General features: G+C 49.8%; 1 protein-coding gene across 9 annotated transcripts in view; it reads right to left on the bottom strand.

Annotated features, from left to right (window-relative positions):
* The window catches only part of WDR7 (WD repeat domain 7), a 414,768-nt gene that overhangs the window by 111,751 nt on the left and 276,559 nt on the right, over positions 1 to 26,458 (bottom strand). For all 9 annotated transcript variants that reach the window (XM_073680963.1, XM_073680990.1, XM_073680974.1 and 6 more), the window contains one exon: positions 13,692 to 13,809. In XM_073680963.1, the coding sequence (XP_073537064.1) occupies positions 13,692 to 13,809 (118 nt within the window). The remainder of the gene's footprint in view (positions 1 to 13,691; positions 13,810 to 26,458) is intronic.

Genomic DNA, 26,458 nt, shown 5'->3' with positions numbered 1-26,458 from the left:
TTACAGGATGGGCCCTGGATGGGGGACACATATTACAGGATGGGCCCTGGATGGGGGACACATATTACAGGATGGGCCCTGGATGGGGGACACATATTACAGGATGGGCCCTGGATGGGGGACACAAATTACAGGATGGGCCCTGGATGGGGGACACAAATTACAGGATGGCCCTGGATGGGGGACACATATTACAGGATGGGCCCTGGATGGGGGACACATATTACAGGATGGGCCCTGGATGGGGGACACATATTACAGGATGGGCCCTGGATGGGGGACACATATTACAGGATGGGCCCTGGATGGGGGACACATATTACAGGATGGGCCCTGGATGGGGGACACATATTACAGGATGGGCCCTGGATGGGGGACACATATTACAGGATGGGCCCTGGATGGGAGACACATATTACAGGATGGGCCCTGGATGGGGGACACATATTACAGGATGGGCCTGGATGGGGGACACATATTACAGGATGGGCCCTGGATGGGGGACACATATTACAGGATGGGCCCTGGATGGGGGGACACATATTACAGGATGGGCCCGGGATGGGCCCGGGATGGGGGGACACATATTACAAGATGGGCCCTGGATGGGGGACACATATTACAGGATGTGCCCTGGATGGGGGACACATATTACATGATGGGCCCTGGGTGGGGGGCACATATTACAGGATGGGCCCGGGATGGGGGACACATATTACAGGATGGGCCCTGGGTGGGGGGCACATATTACATGATGGGCCCTGGGTGGGGGGCACATATTACATGATGGGCCCTGGGTGGGGGGCACATATTACAGGATGGGCCCAGGATGGGGGACACATATTACAGGATGGACCCTGGGTGGGGGACACATATTACAGGATGGGCCCTGGGTGGGGGACACATATTACAGGATGGGCCCTGGATGGGGGACACATATTACATGATGGGCCCTGGGTGGGGGGCACATATTACAGGATGGGACCGGGATGGGGGACACATATTACAGGATGGGCCCTGGGTGGGGGACACATATTACATGATGGGCCCTGGGTGGGGGGCACATATTACATGATGGGCCCTGGGTGGGGGGCACATATTACATGATGGGCCCTGGGTGGGGGGCACATATTACAGGATGGGCCCAGGATGGGGGACACATATTACAGGATGGACCCTGGGTGGGGGACACATATTACAGGATGGGCCCTGGGTGGGGGACACATATTACAGGATGGGCCCTGGGTGGGGGACACATATTACAGGATGGGCCCTGGATGGGGGACACATATTACAGGATGGGCCCTGGATGGGGGACACATATTACAGGATGGGCCCTGGAGGGGGGACACATATTACAGGATGGGCCCTGGAGGGGGGACACATATTACAGGATGGGCCCTGGAGGGGGGACACATATTACAGGATGGGCCCTGGATGGGGGACACATATTACAGGATGGGCCCTGGATGGGGGACACATATTACAGGATGGGCCCTGGATGGGGGACACATATTACAGGATGGGCCCTGGATGGGGGACACATATTACAGGATGGGCCCTGGATGGGGGACACATATTACAGGATGGGCCCTGGATGGGGGACACATATTACAGGATGGGCCCTGGATGGGGGACACATATTACAGGATGGGCCCTGGATGGCGGACACATATTACAGGATGGGCCCTGGATGGCGGACACATATTACAGGATGGGCCCTGGATGGCGGACACATATTACAGGATGGGCCCTGGATGGGGGACACATATTACAGGTTGGGCCCTGGATGGGGGACACATATTACAGGATGGGCCCTGGATGGGGGACACATATTACAGGATGGGCCCTGGATGGGGGGGACACATATTACAGGATGGGCCCTGGATGGGGGGGACACATATTACAGGATGGGCCCTGGATGGGGGGGACACATATTACAGGATGGGCCCTGGATGGGGGGGACACATATTACAGGATGGGCCCTGGATGGGGGGGACACATATTACAGGATGGGCCCTGGATGGGGGGGACACATATTACAGGATGGGCCCTGGATGGGGGACACATATTACAGGATGGGCCCTGGATGGGGGACACATATTACAGGATGGGCCCTGGATGGGGGACACATATTACATGATGGGCCCTGGGTGGGGGGCACATATTACAGGATGGGACCGGGATGGGGGACACATATTACAGGATGGGCCCTGGGTGGGGGACACATATTACATGATGGGCCCTGGGTGGGGGGCACATATTACATGATGGGCCCTGGGTGGGGGGCACATATTACATGATGGGCCCTGGGTGGGGGACACATATTACAGGATGGGCCCTGGATGGGGGACACATATTACAGGATGGGCCCTGGATGGGGGACACATATTACAGGATGGGCCCTGGATGGGGGACACATATTACAGGATGGGCCCTGGATGGGAGACACATATTACAGGATGGGCCCTGGATGGGGGACACATATTACAGGATGGGCCTGGATGGGGGACACATATTACAGGATGGGCCCTGGATGGGGGACACATATTACAGGATGGGCCCTGGATGGGGGACACATATTACAGGATGGGCCCTGGATGGGGAACACACATTACAGGATGGGCCCTGGATGGGGAACACACATTACAGGATGGGCCCTGGATGGGGGACACATCATATAGGATGGGCACTGGATGGGGGACACATACTACAGGATGGGTGACACTATATTACAGGATGGGTGACACTATATTACAGGATGGGTGACACTATATTACAGGATGGGCCCTGGATGGGGGACGTGTATTACAGGATGGGCCCAGGATGTGGGATGTGTATTACAGGATGGGGGACATATATTACTGGATGGGCCCTGGATGTGGGACACATATTACAGGATGGGCCCTGGATGTGGGACACATATTACAGGATGGGGGACATATATTACAGGATGAGCCCTGGATGGGGAATGTGTATTACAGGATGGGCCCTGGATGGGGGACACATATTACAGGATGGGCCCTGGGTGGGGGACACATATTACAGGATGGGCCCTGGGTGGGGGACACATATTACAGGATGGGCCCTGGATGGGGGACACATATTACAGGATGGGCCCTGGATGGGGGACACATATTACAGGATGGGCACTGAATGGGGGACACATATTACAGGATGGGCACTGAATGGGGGGACATATATTACAAGATGGGCCCTGGATGGGGGACAAATTACAGGATGTGCCCTGGATGGCGGACACATATTACATGATGGGCCCTGGGTGGGGGGGCACATATTACAGGATGGGCCCAGGATGGGGGACACATATTACAGGATGGGCCTGGGGTGGGGGACACATATTACAGGATGGGCCTGGGGTGGGGGACACATATTACAGGATGGACCCTGGGTTGGGGACACATATTACAGGATGGGCCCTGGGTGGGGGACACATATTACAGGATGGGCCCTGGGTGGGGGACACATATTACAGGATGGGCCCTGGATGGGGGACACATATTACAGGATGGGCCCTGGATGGGGGACACATATTACAGGATGGGCCCTGGATGGGGGACACATATTACAGGATGGGCCCTGGATGGGGGACACATATTACAGGATGGGCCCTGGATGGGGGACACAAATTACAGGATGGGCCCTGGATGGGGGACACAAATTACAGGATGGCCCTGGATGGGGGACACATATTACAGGATGGGCCCTGGATGGGGGACACATATTACAGGATGGGCCCTGGATGGGGGACACATATTACAGGATGGGCCCTGGATGGGAGACACATATTACAGGATGGGCCCTGGATGGGGGACACATATTACAGGATGGGCCCTGGATGGGGGACACATATTACAGGATGGGCCCTGGATGGGGGACACATATTACAGGATGGGCCCTGGATGGGGGACACATATTACAGGATGGGCCCTGGATGGGGGACACATATTACAGGATGGGCCCTGGATGGGAGACACATATTACAGGATGGGCCCTGGATGGGGGACACATATTACAGGATGGGCCCTGGATGGGGGACACATATTACAGGATGGGCCCTGGATGGGGGACACATATTACAGGATGGGCCCTGGATGGGGGACACATATTACAGGATGGGCCCTGGATGGGAGACACATATTACAGGATGGGCCCTGGATGGGGGACACATATTACAGGATGGGCCTGGATGGGGGACACATATTACAGGATGGGCCCTGGATGGGGGACACATATTACAGGATGGGCCCTGGATGGGGGGACACATATTACAGGATGGGCCCGGGATGGGCCCGGGATGGGGGGACACATATTACAAGATGGGCCCTGGATGGGGGACACATATTACAGGATGTGCCCTGGATGGGGGACACATATTACATGATGGGCCCAGGGGGGGGGGCACATATTACAGGATGGGCCCGGGATGGGGGACACATATTACAGGATGGGCCCTGGGTGGGGGGCACATATTACATGATGGGCCCTGGGTGGGGGGCACATATTACATGATGGGCCCTGGGTGGGGGGCACATATTACAGGATGGGCCCAGGATGGGGGACACATATTACAGGATGGACCCTGGGTGGGGGAAACATATTACAGGATGGGCCCTGGGTGGGGGACACATATTACAGGATGGGCCCTGGATGGGGGACACATATTACATGATGGGCCCTGGGTGGGGGGCACATATTACAGGATGGGACCGGGATGGGGGACACATATTACAGGATGGGCCCTGGGTGGGGGACACATATTACATGATGGGCCCTGGGTGGGGGGCACATATTACATGATGGGCCCTGGGTGGGGGGCACATATTACATGATGGGCCCTGGGTGGGGGGCACATATTACAGGATGGGCCCAGGATGGGGGACACATATTACAGGATGGACCCTGGGTGGGGGACACATATTACAGGATGGGCCCTGGGTGGGGGACACATATTACAGGATGGGCCCTGGGTGGGGGACACATATTACAGGATGGGCCCTGGATGGGGGACACATATTACAGGATGGGCCCTGGATGGGGGACACATATTACAGGATGGGCCCTGGAGGGGGGACACATATTACAGGATGGGCCCTGGAGGGGGGACACATATTACAGGATGGGCCCTGGATGGGGGACACATATTACAGGATGGGCCCTGGATGGGGGACACATATTACAGGATGGGCCCTGGATGGGGGACACATATTACAGGATGGGCCCTGGATGGGGGACACATATTACAGGATGGGCCCTGGATGGGGGACACATATTACAGGATGGGCCCTGGATGGGGGACACATATTACAGGATGGGCCCTGGATGGGGGACACATATTACAGGATGGGCCCTGGATGGGGGACACATATTACAGGATGGGCCCTGGATGGCGGACACATATTACAGGATGGGCCCTGGATGGCGGACACATATTACAGGATGGGCCCTGGATGGGGGACACATATTACAGGTTGGGCCCTGGATGGGGGACACATATTACAGGATGGGCCCTGGATGGGGGACACATATTACAGGATGGGCCCTGGATGGGGGGGACACATATTACAGGATGGGCCCTGGATGGGGGGGACACATATTACAGGATGGGCCCTGGATGGGGGGGACACATATTACAGGATGGGCCCTGGATGGGGGGGACACATATTACAGGATGGGCCCTGGATGGGGGGGACACATATTACAGGATGGGCCCTGGATGGGGGGGACACATATTACAGGATGGGCCCTGGATGGGGGACACATATTACAGGATGGGCCCTGGATGGGGGACACATATTACAGGATGGGCCCTGGATGGGGGACACATATTACAGGATGGGCCCTGGATGGGGGACACATATTACAGGATGGGCCCTGGATGGGGGACACATATTACAGGATGGGCCCTGGATGGGGGGGGACACATATTACAGGATGGGCCCTGGATGGGGGGGGACACATATTACAGGATGGGCCCTGGATGGGGGACACATATTACAGGATGGGCCCTGGATGGGGGACACATATTACAGGATGGGCCCTGGATGGGGGACACATATTACAGGATGGGCCCTGGATGGGGGACACATATTACAGGATGGGCCCTGGATGGGGGACACATATTACAGGATGGGCCCTGGATGGGGGACACATATTACAGGATGGGCCCTGGATGGGGGACACATATTACAGGATGGGCCCTGGATAGGGGACACATATTACAGGATGGGCCCTGGATGGGGGACACATATTACAGGATGGGCCCTGGATGGGGGACACATATTACAGGATGGGCCCTGGATGGGGGACACATATTATAGGATGGGCCCTGGATGGGGGACACATATTACAGGATGGGCCCTGGATGGGGGACACATATTACAGGATGGGCCCTGGATGGGGGACACATATTACAGGATGGGCCCTGGATGGGGGACACATATTACAGGATGGGCCCTGGATGGGGGACACATATTACAGGATGGGCCCTGGATGGGGGACACATCATATAGGATGGGCACTGGATGGGGGACACATATTACAGGATGGGTGACACTATATTACAGGATGGGTGACACTATATTAAAGGATGGGCCCTGGATGTGGGACGTGTATTACAGGATGGGGGACATATATTACTGGATGGGCCCTGGATGGGGGACACATATTACAGGATGGGCCCTGGATGGGGGACACATATTACAGGATGGGCCCTGGATGGGGGACACATATTACAGGATGGGCCCTGGATGGGGGACACATATTACAGGATGGGCCCTGGATGGGGGACACATATTACAGGATGGGCCCTGGATGGGGGACACATATTACAGGCTGGGCCCTGGGTGGGGGACACATATTACAGGATGGATACTGGATAGGGGACACATATTACAGGATGTGCCCTGGACGGTTACACATATTACAGGATGGGCCCTGGATGGGGGACACATATTACAGGATGGGCCCTGGATGGGGGACACATATTACAGGATGTGCCCTGGATGGGGGACACATATTACAGGATGTGCCCTGGATGGGGGACACATATTACAGGATGGATCCTGGATGGGGGACACATATTACAGGATGGGCCCTGGATGGGGGACACATATTACAGGATGGGCCCTGGATGGGGGACACATATTACAGGATGGGCCCTGGATGGGGGACACATATTACAGGATGGGCCCTGGATGGGGGACACATATTACAGGATGGGCCCTGGATGGGGGACACATATTACAGGATGGATACTGGATAGGGGACACATATTACAGGATGTGCCCTGGACGGTTACACATATTACAGGATGGGCCCGGGATGGGCCCGGGATGGGGGGACACATATTACAAGATGGGCCCTGGATGGGGGACAAATTACAGGATGGGCCCTGGATGGGGGACACATATTACAGGATGTGCCCTGGGTGGGGGGCACATATTACAGGATGGGCCCTGGGTGGGGGGCACATATTACAGGATGGGCCCGGGATGGGGGACACATATTACAGGATGGGCCCTGGGTGGGGGACACATATTACATGATGGGCCCTGGGTGGGGGGCACATATTACAGGATGGGCCCTGGGTGGGGGGCACATATTACAGGATGGGCCCGGGATGGGGGACACATATTACAGGATGGGCCCTGGGTGGGGGACACATATTACAGGATGGGCCCTGGGTGGGGGACACATATTACAGGATGGGCCCTGGGTGGGGGACACATATTACAGGATGGGCCCTGGGTGGGGGACACATATTACAGGATGGGCCCTGGGTGGGGGACACATATTACAGGATGGGCCCTGGGTGGGGGACACATATTACAGGATGGGCCCTGGATGGGGGACACATATTACAGGATGGGCCCTGGATGGGGGACACATATTACAGGATGGGCCCTGGATGGGGGACACATATTACAGGATGGATACTGGATAGGGGACACATATTACAGGATGTGCCCTGGACGGTTACACATATTACAGGATGGGCCCGGGATGGGCCCGGGATGGGGGGACACATATTACAAGATGGGCCCTGGATGGGGGACAAATTACAGGATGGGCCCTGGATGGGGGACACATATTACAGGATGTGCCCTGGATGGGGGACACATATTACATGATGGGCCCTGGGTGGGGGGCACATATTACAGGATGGGCCCGGGATGGGGGACACATATTACAGGATGGGCCCTGGGTGGGGGACACATATTACATGATGGGCCCTGGGTGGGGGGCACATATTACAGGATGGGCCCTGGGTGGGGGGCACATATTACAGGATGGGCCCGGGATGGGGGACACATATTACAGGATGGGCCCTGGGTGGGGGACACATATTACAGGATGGGCCCTGGGTGGGGGACACATATTACAGGATGGGCCCTGGGTGGGGGACACATATTACAGGATGGGCCCTGGGTGGGGGACACATATTACAGGATGGGCCCTGGGTGGGGGACACATATTACAGGATGGGCCCTGGGTGGGGGACACATATTACAGGATGGGCCCTGGGTGGGGGACACATATTACAGGATGGGCCCTGGATGGGGGACACATATTACAGGATGGGCCCTGGATGGGGGACACATATTACAGGATGGGCCCTGGATGGGGGACACATATTACAGGATGGGCCCTGGATGGGGGACACATATTACAGGATGGATACTGGATAGGGGACACATATTACAGGATGGGCCCTGGATGGGGGACACATATTACAGGATGGGCCCGGGATGGGCCCGGGATGGGGGGACACATATTACAAGATGGGCCCTGGATGGGGGACAAATTACAGGATGGGCCCTGGATGGGGGACACATATTACAGGATGTGCCCTGGATGGGGGACACATATTACATGATGGGCCCTGGGTGGGGGGCACATATTACAGGATGGGCCCGGGATGGGGGACACATATTACAGGATGGGCCCTGGGTGGGGGACACATATTACATGATGGGCCCTGGGTGGGGGGCACATATTACAGGATGGGCCCTGGGTGGGGGGCACATATTACAGGATGGGCCCGGGATGGGGGACACATATTACAGGATGGGCCCTGGGTGGGGGACACATATTACAGGATGGGCCCTGGGTGGGGGACACATATTACAGGATGGGCCCTGGGTGGGGGACACATATTACAGGATGGGCCCTGGGTGGGGGACACATATTACAGGATGGGCCCTGGGTGGGGGACACATATTACAGGATGGGCCCTGGGTGGGGGACACATATTACAGGATGGGCCCTGGGTGGGGGACACATATTACAGGATGGGCCCTGGATGGGGGACACATATTACAGGATGGGCCCTGGATGGGGGACACATATTACAGGATGGGCCCTGGATGGGGGACACATATTACAGGATGGGCCCTGGATGGGGGACACATTACAGGATGGGCCCTGGATGGGGGACACATATTACAGGATGGGCCCTGGATGGGGGACACATATTACAGGATGGGCCCTGGATGGGGGACACATATTACAGGATGGGCCCTGGATGGGGGACACATATTACAGGATGGGCCCTGGATGGGGGACACATATTACAGGATGGGCCCTGGATGGGGGACACATATTACAGGATGGGCCCTGGATGGGGGACACATATTACAGGATGGGCCCTGGATGGGGGACACATATTACAGGATGGGCCCTGGATGGGGGACACATATTACAGGATGGGCCCTGGATGGGGGACACATATTACAGGATGGGCCCTGGATGGGGGACACATATTACAGGATGGGCCCTGGATGGGGGACACATATTACAGGATGGGCCCTGGATGGGGGACACATATTACAGGATGGGCCCTGGATGGGGGACACATATTACAGGATGGGCCCTGGATGGGGGACACATATTACAGGATGGGCCCTGGATGGGGGACACATATTACAGGATGGGCCCTGGATGGGGGACACATATTACAGGATGGGCCCTGGATGGGGGACACATATTACAGGATGGGCCCTGGATGGGGGACACATATTACAGGATGGGCCCTGGATGGGGGACACATATTACAGGATGGGCCCTGGATGGGGGACACATATTACAGGATGGGCCCTGGATGGGGGACACATATTACAGGATGGGCCCTGGATGGGGGACACATATTACAGGATGGGCCCTGGATGGGGGACACATATTACAGGATGGGCCCTGGATGGGGGACACATATTACAGGATGGGCCCTGGATGGGGGACACATATTACAGGATGGGCCCTGGATGGGGGACACATATTACAGGATGGGCCCTGGATGGGGGACACATATTACAGGATGGGCCCTGGATGGGGGACACATATTACAGGATGGGCCCTGGATGGGGGACACATATTACAGGATGGGCCCTGGATGGGGGACACATATTACAGGATGGGCCCTGGATGGGGGACACATATTACAGGATGGGCCCTGGATGGGGGACACATATTACAGGATGGGCCCTGGATGGGGGACACATATTACAGGATGGGCCCTGGATGGGGGACACATATTACAGGATGGGCCCTGGATGGGGGACACATATTACAGGATGGGCCCTGGATGGGGGGACACATATTACAGGATGGGCCCTGGATGGGGGGACACATATTACAGGATGGGCCCTGGATGGGGGACACATATTACAGGATGGGCCCTGGATGGGGAACACATATTACAGGATGGGCCCTGGATGGGGGACACATATTACAGGATGGGCCCTGGATGGGGGACACATATTACAGGATGGGCCCTGGATGGGGGACACATATTACAGGATGGGCCCTGGATGGGGGACACATCATATAGGATGGGCACTGGATGGGGGACACATATTACAGGATGGGTGACACTATATTACAGGATGGGTGACACTATATTAAAGGATGGGCCCTGGATGGGGGACGTGTATTACAGGATGGGCCCTGGATGTGGGACACATATTACAGGATGGGCGACATATATTACAGGATGGGCCCTGGATGTGGGACACATATTACAGGATGGGCCCTGGATGGGGGGACACATATTACAGGATGGGCCCTGGATGGGGGACACATATTACAGGATGGGCCCTGGATGGGGGACACATATTACAGGATGGGCCCTGGATGGGGAACACATATTACAGGATGGGCCCTGGATGGGGGACACATATTACAGGATGGGCCCTGGATGGGGGACACATATTACAGGATGGGCCCTGGATGGGGAACACATATTACAGGATGGGCACTGGATGGGGGACACATATTACAGGATGGGTGACACTATATTACAGGATGGGTGACACTATATTAAAGGATGGGCCCTGGATGGGGGACGTGTATTACAGGATGGGCCCTGGATGTGGGACACATATTACAGGATGGGCGACATATATTACAGGATGGGCCCTGGGTGGGGGACACATATTACAGGATGGGCCCTGGATGGGGGACACATTACAGGATGGGCCCTGGATGGGGAATGTGTATTACAGGATGGGCCCTGGATGGGGGACACATTACAGGATGGGCCCTGGATGGGGGACACATTACAGGATGGGCCCTGGATGGGGGACACATATTACAGGATGGGTGACACTATATTACAGGATGGGCCCTGGATGGGTAATGGCGACATTACTACTACGTATGTCTTTATAGGCTTTAGCCGCTACAAGGGCTGATACATCTGACCAACATGCAGGTGGGAAGCCCAGATCCAAATTTTGTACCGGGTCCCATCAGACTCTAGTTACACCACTGCAACAGGGAAAGCTTAAGTAAGTTTTTGGTTGCAATAAAAAGTCATCAAAATGCCGGAGTTACCCCATGAGTGGTAACAATAAAAACATCAATTCAGCATGCAAGAAACTCCCCCGCAGTTCTATTGATGGAAAATGAAAAAGTTAAAAGACTCAAAAAATGGCAACGCAAACCAAATTTAGATTTTTTTTCTTTAGAAATTAATTTTTTCTTCAACACGTAAAGAGTAACCATCGTTTTAATAAAAAAAAAAAAAAAAAAAAAAAAAAAAAAATTTAAGAGCAAAAACTAAAAATTGCCCAATACTTAAGGAGTTAAATATAGTACTTTCCAATGGTACGTATCATTAAAAGGCGTATTCACTGTTTAAGTGTCTATAGGGGCAGTCAGACCAGAGTCCTGGAAAGGACAAACATTTACGCTGCGGCTTTGTAGATCAGAGAAGGATTCCCAATACTTCTTTGTTTTAATAAATGTATGAGCCAGACTAGGTCAGGGCAAGAATGTTCCCATAAGCAGAAATCTAGAGTCAAGGTGAAAATGCCACAGCACTCCAAGAGGAAATTATGGGGTACTGCAACTACATTACATTCACTCAATTATGGACATTAAATTTACAGTTTTTGGGGTTTTTTTGGCAATAAAAATTAGTAAATAAGTGAAAACTTCTACCAATCACTCAGGGATTACTTACCTTTTTCATAACAGTGGTAAGAAAAAAAATACATGAAACACGGGCTCTGACCAACAGGGACCTCATTAATTATTAGAATAGGAGATAGAACTGGGGTTAAGACTAATTTAGAGAGCGGCGGTTGCCAAATCCCGTGTCACTAGAGTGTTAGTGAGCATGTGCGACCCCTGCTCCATGGTAATGAAGGCCGCACATGCTCACAATGGATGGATCACTGGATCCTACTTTTTCGGGATCAGTCAGGGTCTCAGCAACAGCAAACGTACATTTACCATCAGCCCTATGAAAAGGTGATAATTGTTGCTCACGGGACTAACCCATTAACTGATTCTGATTTATGCAGCCACTTTATAATTATACTTTGACACTGGGAAATAAATAGGACCCCCCAGAGACAGTCACATTCCGCTTTACTACAGTCCTGAAAGCAAATCAAAGATAAGATTTACAGCACAACTAGATAGATCAGCCTTTCAGGAGTCCGGAAAAGCAGGAACAAAGTCAATGCGGGATCTGCAATCACTGCTATCTCAGGTTTTCCCAGAATTTGCATGTCATGGAAATGTCAGAATGGTATTAATGGATTTGTCCTATTTCAGAAAAGTGTCCTTAGTAGAAAAAAAATAGGAAATTGTGCCTTACCCACCCTGCCCAGGTCCAGCGTTGTCTGCAGCGTTGACGTCATGTCGAGAGCGCTGCAGACAACGGAGCTCAGCCGCTGTGCCCATGCACTGTAGAGGCCACTCACAACTGATGAGCTCACTGATTGGCTGCCGTGATATTGCAGAAGCCAATCAGTGAGCTGAGCAGCTTGTGCGGTCTAAAAAGGCAGAGCTGCTGAGCTCAGCGCTGCAGACAACCAGGAGTAGTGGCAGTGAATGAGCATTGGACCTGGGCAGGATGAGTAAAGAACACTTTTTTTTTTTTTTTTTACTACTAAGGGAACTTATAGGAAAAACTTTTCTGAAAAGGGCCAACTCCTTTAAAAAAAACAGCTTAAAATGTAATTAATACATATAAAAAAAAATGAATTTAAACTCCTCAATGTGTCACGCAGGGAGGGGGATGCGTGTCATGGGGGGGGCTTATTATGCTACGCACATCATACAAAGGCTTAGAGGAAACTTTAATGGAAGAGTAGTGAATGAGTGGCGGATTTATCCATGCAGAAAGGAGAAGATGGGGAGAGGATTTGTTTTTTCTTTACCTCCTTAGCGATCGTTGTTATGAAGGCGGGTGGTCTGGCCGTGGCAATGAGCGACAGAGCGTGCCGTGCCGAGCGGGCGGAGTCAGCTGCGGGGCTCAGGGGTAGCCCGATTGTGATGCTAAACAGGGATCAGGAAGAAAGGAAGGGAGGGAAGGACAAAAAAAAGGGAAAAAAGAAAAGTCTGCATTAGAAATATATAGAGTGAAAAGATTAGACACAGCTTATAATGTCAGTCCAAGGTCAATGGGATCACTCAAACAGTTAGAATATAATGGACTCCCGACAATGAGCAGTGATTACTAGTCGGGGTGTTCTAGCATCAAAAGTAACATCGAATAATTAGGCGTGAAGATTGAAAACACTACGTGAATGCGTCCAGAGCGGTAAAGGAGCCTTGTTAACAAATCAGGCGCTCGTAGCGGTGAATGTGCATCACAAAGACCCCACCAATGCCAGATCCTACCCAGCAGATGGAAGCCATTAATAAGAAAAAAAAGAAAACTTCCGGACCTTTCTGTTCACTTACAATGAGTTTGCCAAAACTATCAAGTAAGAGGTCAATGGAGGCGACGTGGTCAATGGCCACCATTCATAGGAAAGTCACCATCGATATACAGGCTCAGAGGAAGAAAAATGTGGCCAATTGCAAAAATTTCCACCATGATTCCTTCCATGCACAACATCTTATTTGATTAAAACTGCAAAAAAACATTTAGCAAGGGATTCTTTTTTAGTTTTCTGCTGATTGCTAAGGTTTCTGACCACCTCTATAGTCTATTAGAGCTCTATTGCTCTGCTGCTTGCGTCATCGATGGATCCGGCCAGCTTTAGTCTCCGGCACTTCTCCCAGGCTTCTCCGACAGACCCATGGTGCGACCATGCCACCGGCCAGAACCGTCAATCTTCAGGAGCTCACCGCCCTCCCCCTTGGAAATCATGAAGTCGGAGAGCAGTGCGCTCCTGAAGGAAAGATGATGAGAACATCTCTTTAAAGGGAAAACTTCACCAGAACATAGACCAGCTCCCAGCAACAGGTTTGGACTTCATTGACCAGGAGCAGAACTACAGTAGGCAACATGGAATGGTAGAAAGTCATACACCCCAGCCCACTAGACTCCTATCTTTCCCCCGCCCACTAGACTCATACCTCCCGCCCACTGGACTCCTACCTTCCCCCCCAGCCCACTGGGACTCCTACCTTCCCCTCCAGCCCACTGGGACTCCTACCTTACCCCCCAGCCCACTGGGACTCCTACCTTCCCCCCCCAGCCCACTGGGACTCCTACCTTCCCCCCCCAGCCCACTGGGACTCCTACCTTCCCCCTCCAGCCCACTGGGACTCCTACCTTCCCCCCCAGCCCACTGGGACTCCTACCTTCCCCCCACCCACTGGGATTCCACCCCGCCCACCGGACTCCTACCTTCCCCCCCGCCCACTGGGACTCATACCTTCCCCCCCAGCCCACTGGGACTCCTACCTTCCCCCCCCAGCGCACTGGGACTCCTACCTTCCCCCCCAGCCCACTGGGACTCCTACCTTCCCCCCCAGCCCACTGGGACTCCTACCTTCCCCCCCCAGCCCACTGGGACTCCTACCTTCCCCCCCAGCCCACTGGGACTCCTACCTTCCCCCCACCCACTGGGATTCCACCCCGCCCACCGGACTCCTACCCCCCCCACCGGACTCCTACCTTCCCCCCCGCCCACTGGGACTCATACCTTCCCCCCCAGCCCACTGGGACTCCTACCTTCCCCCCCAGCCCACTGGGACTCCTACCTTCCCCCCCAGCCCACTGGGACTCCTACCTTCCCCCCCAGCCCACTGGGACTCCTACCTTCCCCCCACCCACTGGGATTCCATCCCGCCCACCGGACTCCTACCTTCCCCCCCCGCCCACTGGGACTCCTACCTTCCCCCCCCGCCCACTGGGACTCCTACCTTCCCCCTCAGCCCACTGGGATTCCTACCTTCCCCCCCAGCCCACTGGGACTCATACCTTCCCCCCCAGCCCACTGGGACTCATACCTTCCCCCCCAGCCCACTGGGACTCATACCTTCCCCCCCAGCCCACTGGGACTCATACCTTCCCCCCCAGCCCACTGGGACTCATACCTTCCCCCCCAGCCCACTGGGACTCATACCTTCCCCCCCAGCCCACTGGGATTCCACCCCGCCCACCGGACTCCTACCCCCCCCACCGGACTCCTACCTCCACCCCCGCCCACTGGGACTCCTACCTTCCCCCCCACCCACTGGGACTCCTACCTTCCCCCCCGCCCACTGGGACTCCTACCTTCCCCCCCCCGCCCACTGGGACTCCTACCTTCCCCCCCCCGCCCACTGGGACTCCCACCTCCCCCCCCCCGCCCACTGGGACTCCCACCTTCCCCCCCCGCCCACTGGGACTCCTACCACCCCCCCCGCCCACTGGGACTCCTACCACCCCCCCCGCCCACTGGGACTCCTACCTTCCCCCCCGCCCACTGGGACTCCTACCTTCCCCCCGCCCACCGGACTCCTACCTTCCCCCTCCGCCCACTGGGACTCCTACCATCCCCCTCCGCCCACTGGGACTCCTACCACCCCCCCCGCCCACTGGGACTCCTACCACCCCCCCGCCCACTGGGACTCCTACCTTCCCTCCCGCCCACTGGGACTCCTACCTACCCCTCCGCCCAATGGGACTCCTACCTTCCCCCCCCCGCTCACTGGGATTCCTACCTTCCCCCCACCCACTGGGACTGCACCCTGCCCACTGGACTCATACCTAGGGATTTCAATGAATAAAACAGTCATACTGAGTCATTTCCCACCCTGCTGTTCACACATCACACTGCATGCACAACGTGACAGGTTCTCTTTAAGTATACCCTTAGATATATTAAGTATTAGTAAGAGATGCTCCTTAGTATGCAACTAAATTAGACCTAACATGTGACTAGCCATCATTGAGAAGGACACTCCGGTATGACACACTGTAAGGGCTTGTTCACACAGTGTGTTTTTCAAGAATAAAAAAAATGCAGCAGTTTACAGTATCAGCAAAGTGATTGAGATTTCTGAAACCTCGTGCACACGCGGCTTATTTTTTCCATATCGGCAGCGTGTCAGTTCATTCAATGTTTTTTTTACAGCGTTTTACACCTATTTAAATAAATGGGGAAAATAAACGCAACAAAAACGCGCATATTTTTCCAGTCAACACTGCTTTTTGGTGCAGAAAAATCTGCTGCAGATACTCTAGGTGTGCACATAACCTAGGTGGGTTATTTTTTCTGCAGACACTTGCTCGGGGTAATAGCTGCCTTTCACCTCTGCACGCGCTGCTGTCGACAGCACGACTTCTTCTGTTATTGTTGGATCGGCAAGAAAAAAAAATAAAAAATTAGTTTGAAAAGCAACAGGCTCCTTGCTAATTTATGGACATGGCTCAGGAGTGGTAATATGTGGCCAGAGATTAACCCCCTCCTGCAGCTGGACCAGCTGGCTCACATGGCGGCTTTCAGAGTAAAAGCTGCGGATGATGGAGCCGCCACCCTGCACCCCGACCCCAGCTGCAAACAAAGGCCGGTTTAGGAGGCCTCCTCCGCCAGCATCGCCAACTGTTACTACTGTTACATAGCAGTCAATAGGGGGTAATGTGTCCTTCACCGTGTCCCCGCACAACATTAAGGAGGGGGAATTGCCACGTAACCAGCATTGTTCAATGGCCTTTCCAGAAGAATTCATGCAAAACTTTGCACAAGGTCTTGGCACTTGCTCGGCTTTAAGGCAAAGGAGGAATTTACTAAACTAATACTAATCTATGCAACTGAAGAAGGGTCAAACAGCCCCGGAGGGTTCTAGATTCACACGTGGCATTTTTTATGAATTCTTTGTTATTCTGCATGAAACACAGTGTAAATGACGCAGAGTTTTTGTGCAGCGTTCGAGATGTTTTTTTTTAGACTTTTTGGTGCTAAGCCATTTTGATCTCAATGTGGATAAACTGCAGCAAAAAAAAATAATGATGCTAGCGCCGCCCTCCTCTGCTGCTGTCCACATCCTTGTGGTTTTCTTATACTCAGTGTACAAATATATGACTGGCTATAAAGAGATCTATCTAATGATCTAGGCCTGCAACAATGACAAGGCGGGGTCCACTACATGTAGAAGAAAGACGATCTAATCATAACAGACTAAGGGTGCTTTATTGTGCATGCAGTGACACTATCGAATCTCTACTGTACAAGCAGTGACACTATGGATTCCTTCTGTACAAGCAATGACACTATGGATTCCTTACTATCCATGCAGTAAACTATGGATCCTTTACTGTACAAGCAGTGAGACTATGGATTCTTTACTGTACATGCAGTGAGACTATGGATTCCTTACTGTACATGCAGTAAACTATGGATCCTTTACTGTACATGCAGTAAACTATGGATTCCTTACTGTACATGCAGTGAGACTATGGATTCTTTACTGTCCATGCAGTGAGACTATGGAATCTTTACTGTCCATGCAGTGAGACTATGGAATCTTTACTGTACATGCAGTGAGACTATGGATTCTTTACTGTACATGCAGAGAGACTATGGATTCTTTACTGTAGAAGCAGTGAGACAATGGATTCTTTACTGTCAATGCAGTGAGACTATGGAATCTTTACTGTACATGCAGTGAGACTATGGATTCCTTACTGTACATGCAGTGAGACTATGGATTCCTTACTGTACATGCAGTGAGACTATGGATTCCTTACTGTAAGAGCAGTGAGACTATGGATCCTTTACTGTACAAGCAGTGAGACTATGGATTCCTTACTGTACATGCAGTAAACTATGGATCCTTTACTGTAGAAGCAGTGAGACTATGGATTCTTTACTGTCTATGCAGTGAGACTACGGATTCTTTACTGTCCATGCAGTGAGACTATGGATTCTTTACTATATGAGCAGTGAGACTATGGATTCTTTACTGTACATGCAGAAAGACTATGGATTCTTTACTGTACATGCAGAAAGACTATGGAATCTTTACTGTACAAGCAGTGAGACCATGGATTCCTTACTGTACATGCAGTAAACTATGGATCCTTTACTGTACATGCAGTGAGACTATGGATTCCTTACTGTACATGCAGTAAACTATGGATCCTTTACTGTACATGCAGTGAGACTATGGATTCTTTACTGTCCATGCAGTGAGACTATGGATTCTTTACTGTCCATGCAGTGAGACTATGGATTCTTTACTGTACAAGCAGTGAGACTATGGATTCTTTACTGTCAATGCAGTGAAACTATGGATTCTTTACTGTACATGCAGAAAAACTATGGAATCTTTACTGTACAAGCAGTGAGACTATGGAATCTTTACTGCCCATGCAGTGAGACTATGGAATCTTTACTGTACATGCAGTGAGACTATGGAATCTTTACTGTACATGCAGTGAGACTATGGATTCTTTACTATGTGAGCAGTGAGACTATGGATTCTTTACTGTAAATGCAGAAAGACTATGGATTCTTTACTGTACATGCAGTGAGACTATGGATTCTTTACTGTACATGCAGAAAGACTATGGATTTTTTACTGTACATGCAGTGAGACTATGGATTCTTTACTGTATGAGCAGTGAGACTACGGATTCTTTACTGTACGAGCAGTGAGACTATGGATTCTTTACTGTATGAGCAGTGAGACTATGGATTCTTTACTATATGAGCAGTGAGACTATGGATTCTTTACCATATGAGCAGTGAGACTATGGATTCTTTACCATATGAGCAGTGAAACTATGGAATCTTTACTGCACAAGCAGTGAGACTACGGATTCCTTACTGTACATGCAGTAAACTATGGATCCTTTACTGTAGAAGCAGTGAGACTATGGACTCTTTACTGTACATGCAATGAGACTATGGATTCTTTACTGTACATGCAGTAAGACTATGGATACTTTACTGTACATGCAGTGAGACTATGGATTCTTTACTGTCTATGCAGTGAGACTATGGATACTTTACTGTCCATGCAGTGAGACTATGGATTCTTTACTATATGAGCAGGGAGACTATGGATTCTTTACTGTACATGCAGAAAGACTATGGATTCTTTACTGTACATGCAGAAAGACTATGGAATCTTTACTGTACATGCAGAAAGACTATGGAATCTTTACTGTACAAGCAGTGAGACCATGGATTCCTTACTGTACATGCAGTAAACTATGGATCCTTTACTGTACATGCAGTGAGACTATGGATTCCTTACTGTACATGCAGTGACACTATGGAATCTTTACTGTACATGCAGTGAGACTATGGATTCTTTACTGTCCATGCAGTGAGACTATGGATTCTTTACTGTACATGCAGTGAGACTATGGATTATTTACTGTCCATGCAGTGAGACTATGGAATCTTTACTGTATAAGCAGTGAGACTATGGATTCTTTACTGTCAATGCAGTGAGACTATGGAATCTTTACTGTACATGCAGAAAAACTATGGAATCTTTACTGTACAAGCAGTGAGACTATGGAATCTTTACAGCCCATGCAGTGAGACTATGGAATCTTTACTGTACATGCAGTGAGACTATGGATTCTTTACTATATGAGCAGTGAGACTATGGATTCTTTACTGTACATGCAGAAAGACTGGATTTTTTACTGTACATGCAGTGAGACTACGGATTCTTTACTGTACGAGCAGTGAGACTACGGATTCTTTACTGTACGAGCAGTGAGACTATGGATTCTTTACTGTATGAGCAGTGAGACTATGGATTCTTTACCATATGAGCAGTGAGACTATGGATTCTTTACCATATGAGCAGTGAGACTATGGATTCTTTACCATATGAGCAGTGAAACTATGGAATCTTTACTGCACAAGCAGTGAGACTACGGATTCCTTACTGTACATGCAGTAAACTATGGATCCTTTACTGTAGAAGCAGTGAGACTATGGATTCTTTACTGTACATGCAATGAGACTATGGATTCTTTACTGTACATGCAGTAAGACTATGGATTCTTTACTATATGAGCAGGGAGACTATGGATTCTTTACTGTACATGCAGAAAGACTATGGATTCTTTACTGTACATACAGAAAGACTATGGAATCTTTACTGTACAAGCAGTGAGACCATGGATTCCTTACTGTACATGCAGTAAACTATGGATCCTTTACTGTACATGCAGTGAGACTATGGATTCCTTACTGTACATGCAGTAAACTATGGATCCTTTACTGTAGAAGCAGTGAGACTATGGATTCTTTACTGTCTATGCAGTGAGACTATGGATTCTTTACTGTCCATGCAGTGAGACTATGGATTCTTTACTATATGAGCAGGGAGACTATGGATTCTTTACTGTACATGCAGAAAGACTATGGATTCTTTACTGTACATACAGAAAGACTATGGAATCTTTACTGTACAAGCAGTGAGACCATGGATTCCTTACTGTACATGCAGTAAACTATGGATCCTTTACTGTACATGCAGTGAGACTATGATTCCTTACTGTACATGCAGTAAACTATGGATCCTTTACTGTACATGCAGTGAGACTATGGATTCCTTACTGTGCATGCAGTGAGACTATGGAATCTTTACTGTACATGGAGTGAGACTATGGATTCTTTACTGTCCATGCAGTGAGACTATGAATCTTTACTGTATAAGCAGTGAGACTATGGATTCTTTACTGTCAATGCAGTGAGACTATGGAATCTTTACTGTACATGCAGAAAAACTATGGAATCTTTACTGTACAAGCAATGAGACTATGGAATCTTTACTGCCCATGCAGTGAGACTATGGATTCTTTACTATGTGAGCAGTGAGACTATGGATTCTTTACTGTACATGCAGAAAGACTATGGATTCTTTACTGTACATGCAGTGATACTATGGATTCTTTACTGTACATGCAGAAAGACTATGGATTTTTTACTGTACATGCAGTGAGACTATGGATTCTTTACTGTATGAGCAGTGAGACTATGGATTCTTTACCATATGAGCAGTGAGACTATGGATTCTTTACCATATGAGCAGTGAAACTATGGAATCTTTACTGCACAAGCAGTGAGACTACGGATTCCTTACTGTACATGCAGTAAACTATGGATCCTTTACTGTAGAAGCAGTGAGACTATGGATTCTTTACTGTTCATGCAGTGAGACTATGGATTCTTTACTGTACATGCAATGAGACTATGGATTCTTTACTGTACATGCAGTAAACTATGGATCCTTTACTGTAGAAGCAGTGAGACTATGGATTCTTTACTGTAGAAGCAGTGAGACTATTGATCCTTTACTGTACGTGCAGTGAGACTATGGATTCTTTACTGTACATGCAGTGAGACTGAATCCTTTACTGGATTTGGATTCTTTACTGTACGAGCAGTAAGGCTATGGATTCTTTACTGTACGAGCAGTGAGACCATGGATTCTTTACTGTACGAGCAGTATGGCTATGGTTTCTTTACTGTACGAGCAATGAGACTATGGATTCTTTACTGTATGAGCAGTAAAGCTATGGATTCTTTACTGTACGAGCAGAGAAATTATATATTTTACTGTATGAGCAGAGAAATTATTTACTGTACTGAGACCAAGGCTGTTTTACTGTACCAGCAGTGAGACCATGAAATCTTTACTGTACCAGCAGTGAGACCATGAAATCTTTACTGTACCAGCAGTGAGACCATGAATTCTTTACTGAGCAGAGACATTATGGATTCTTTACTGTACGAGCAGTGAAACTACAGAACGTTCCACTATATGATGCTGTAATGGTTGATTCACTAAACAATGCAAGGAGGGCCTGGGTTGCCTTTCTTGATAAATATATTAAAGGTTATGGGCACTAGATTCTATGATGGGGCGCTGATCCAGGGAACTTGTCCGATTGTCGTATGTGGAGTCGGGAAGGAATTTTCCCCCTAATATGGAGATATTAGTGTCTGCCCCATGGGGTTTTGGCCTTTTACTGGATCAACATGTTAAACTATAGGTTGAACTTGATGGACTTCTGTCTACCTTCAACCCTAAAACTATGAACCTAGGTTCTCATTCAAACTACAGCACCGTCCCAGACACATGCAGCCTTGTCCTTATTACTATGAGTGGTCAGGTCACTGCCTCCAGCAAGATCAGCACACTCCTATTCCGATGTTTTCATGAATCTCATCACCTAAAGAACACAGGATTCGCTACCTTTTCCCAATGGCACACTCCCTCTGATAGTACCCATGAAGTAAGATAATAAACAGGATAAAAGAGGAGATTGTGGAGATGAATAGTGAGAACATATGAAGCCGGTAGTCTTAGCACCAAAAAACTATAAGGACTGATATGTAGAGTTGCTGGTAATGAGTCTTAATGGAGTGTCCCATGGAGATGGATCTCATATTATCATGAAAAGCAGATTAAAAAAAAATATATATGAAGAGCAATGGTCAGGACTGGACATTGCAGGTAGCAAATCACACATCCAAAGTAATAGAAGTACTTTATTTTATTTTTTAATATTGCATTAAAGAGTTAACGTCAAGTCATAATGACTTATAGGCAGGGTCGGACTGGAGTAGTTTGTGCCCACCAGAGAAACTCATTCTTGTATAAGTGGTACTAACAGCAGAGTCTGCCCTTATCTTTATCTCCCATCTTGTCAAGCTGATAATCGGGGAATGAGCGTTCATAGGAATGACTGTTCCCCACCTATCGGCCCGTCCAAAAAATCCAGGAATCACCTGACAAATAAGCAAAACGCTCATTTGTGGGGTGCAATGATTTTTGAGCTGGCTTTAAAATCTTCATTCTTGGCAGCATATCAGTTTGTGTAGACAGTAAGTGAACTGCTACAATGCAGTGCCTGCCAGGGCCCACCAGAGGATCCTCCAGTCCTCTGGTGGGCCAGTCCAATGCTGCTCATAGGTGAATATTATTTTGGGGGGGGGGGGGCTAAACCCAAAAATCCAGCCGGGAATTCATTCATCTCCTCCATGTTCTCATGAACTGACGGCAAAAAAAACCAATATTGGATCCAGATCAGACAGTGATGTTTGGAAATGCAGGAACTTCCTGAGCTGATTACAGATCCTGAGATTATACATCAGCCGGCTGAGTCCATGGCCACAGAATGGCCTCTAAAAGGGGTTTCTGGTTTTAGAAAACTGTTCCCTTCTCACCCTCCCCTGGTCCGACGCTGAGTCTATGCCACTGATGTAATTTCAATAGCCCTGTGGCAAATAACGGAGCTCAGTAAGGGTTTGTATTGTGCTGGTAGCCCCAACCTCGGGACATCCACCAATGAGCACCAGCAGTGCTTCAGTGATGGGGCCCGATGGCCTCAGATCATAAATAGATGATCCGATACAACTAGAAAAGAGTCAATGTAATAAGCTCCTAGATGTTCCCCCAAAATCAGATAGGGGAGACTAGGGCTGACATATTCAAGCCAAACTCAAACTTAAACCAGACTGTACTGCCTTCTAATGCGGTGGTGGTTGTCTCAACTCTTCCGCAATAGCAGATGATGGTTGAAAGAAGGATTGGGCATGTTGTATTTCAATATGCGCAATCCTTGAAGATAAAAGTCTATCAGAAGAGACTGGAAGTGGCTCATTCCCTAATCCCTAGAGTATACATGTGTATACCTGCCAAATGTTCCAAGTTTGCTCCATTTATCTTGTGTGAAAGGGGCAACATTTATACAAACACCACTCAAAAATGGGCAGGACCTATTTCCTCCACACTAATGTAGGTCGCACTTCTGAGGCACTCTGGAAATTTATCAACTCTTTCAGTAGGTTTCGCCTTTTTCAGGAGCCTCATGAATTAGCAAATCTGCCTTATTTTCCTCTCCTCTAGTTTTGGCAGATAGATTTTGGCCAACAAACTAACGGGAATTGATAATAGATTAAATAAAGTATGTTCTTGTATGGTGAGTAGTAGGAGTCCATCGGGCGGTGCTATGCCGGACCATAGCAGCTGTCAGACAGCCACCTCCTCTCCCAGGACCTCAGTGCAGACATCTGAGCTCACAGATACGCTACAGCAGGAACATCTTTATTTTTGGTTAGATGTACAGTACAGACCAAAAGTTTGGACACACCTTCTCATTTAAAGATTTTTCTGTATTTTCATGACTATGAAAATTGTACATTCACACTGAAGGCATCAAAACTATGAATTAACACATGTGGAATTATATACTTAACAAAAAAGTGTGAAACAACTGAAAATATGTCTTATATTCTAGGTTCTTCAAAGTAGCCACCTTTTGCTTTCATGACTGCTTTGCACACTCTTGGCATTCTCTTGATGAGCTTCAAGAGGTAGTCACCGGAAATGGTTTTCACTTCACAGGTGTGCCCTGTCAGGTTTAATAAGTGGGATTTCTTGCCTTATAAATGGGGCTGGGACCATCAGTTGTGTTGTGCAGAAGTCTGGTGGATACACAGCTGATAGTCCTACAGAAAAGACTGTTAGAATTTGTATTATGCAAGAAAAAAGCAGCTAAGTAAAGAAAAACGAGTGGCCATCATTACTTTAAGAAATGAAGGTCAGTCAGTCCGAAAAATTGGGCAAACTTTGAAAGTGTCCCCAAGTGCAGTTACAAAAACCATCAAGCGCTACAAAGAAACTGGCTCACATGAGGACCGCCCCAGGAAAGGAAGACCAAGAGTCACCTCTGCTTCTGAGGATAAGTTTATCCGAGTCACCAGCCTCAGAAATCGCAGGTTAACAGCAGCTCAGATTAGAGACCAGGTCAATGCCAAACAGAGTTCGAGCAGCAGACACATCTCTACAACAACTGTTAAGAGGAGACTTTGTGCAGCAGGCCTTCATGGTAAAATAGCTGCTAGGAAACCACTGCTAAGGACAGGCAACAAGCAGAAGAGACTTGTTTGGAAATCTGTGCTTTGTTCTGATGAGTCCAAATTTAAGATCTTTGGTTCCAACCACCGTGTCTTTGTGCGACGCAGAAAAGGTGAATGGATGGACTCTACATGCCTGGTTCCCACCGTGAAGCATGGAGGAGGAGGAGGTGTGATGGTGTGGGGGTGCTTTGCTGGTGACACTGTTGGGGATTTATTCAAAATTGAAGGCATACTGAACCAGCATGGCTACCACAGCATCTTGCAGCGGCATGCTATTCCATCCGGTTTGCGTTTAGTTGGACCATCATTTATTTTTCAACAGGACAATTACCCCAAACACACCTCCAGGCTGTGTAAGGGCTATTTGACCAAGAAACCAAGAAGGAGAGTGATGGGGTGCTACGCCAGATGACCTGGCCTCCACAGTCACCAGACCTGAACCCAATCGAGATGGTTTGGGGTGAGCTGGACCGCAGAGTGAAGGCAAAAGGGCCACCAAGTGCTAAGCTTCTCTGGGAACTCCTTCAAGATTGTTGGAAGACCATTTCCGGTGACTACCTCTTGAAGCTCATCAAGAGAATGCCAAGAGTGTGCAAAGCAGTCATCAAAGCAAAAGGTGGCTACTTTGAAGAACCTAGAATATAAGACATATTTTCAGTTGTTTCACACTTTTTTGTTAAGTATATAATTCCACATGTGTTAATTCATAGTTTTGATGCCTTCAGTGTGAATGTACAATTTTCATAGTCATGAAAATACAGAAAAATCTTTAAATGAGAAGGTGTGTCCAAACTTTTGGTCTGTACTGTATATGCTTTTCCCAAGATTAAAAAAAACAAAATAAAAACAAACAACAGACCACATGGACA

Source organism: Phyllobates terribilis, unplaced genomic scaffold (assembly GCF_046119375.1).
Source record: "Phyllobates terribilis strain yellow unplaced genomic scaffold, ASM4611937v1 Scaffold_1__5_contigs__length_1240528914, whole genome shotgun sequence".
Classification (NCBI taxonomy): domain Eukaryota; kingdom Metazoa; phylum Chordata; class Amphibia; order Anura; family Dendrobatidae; genus Phyllobates; species Phyllobates terribilis.
Note: the sequence above shows the minus strand (reverse complement) of the source record. Positions and strands in the feature narration are given on the sequence as shown.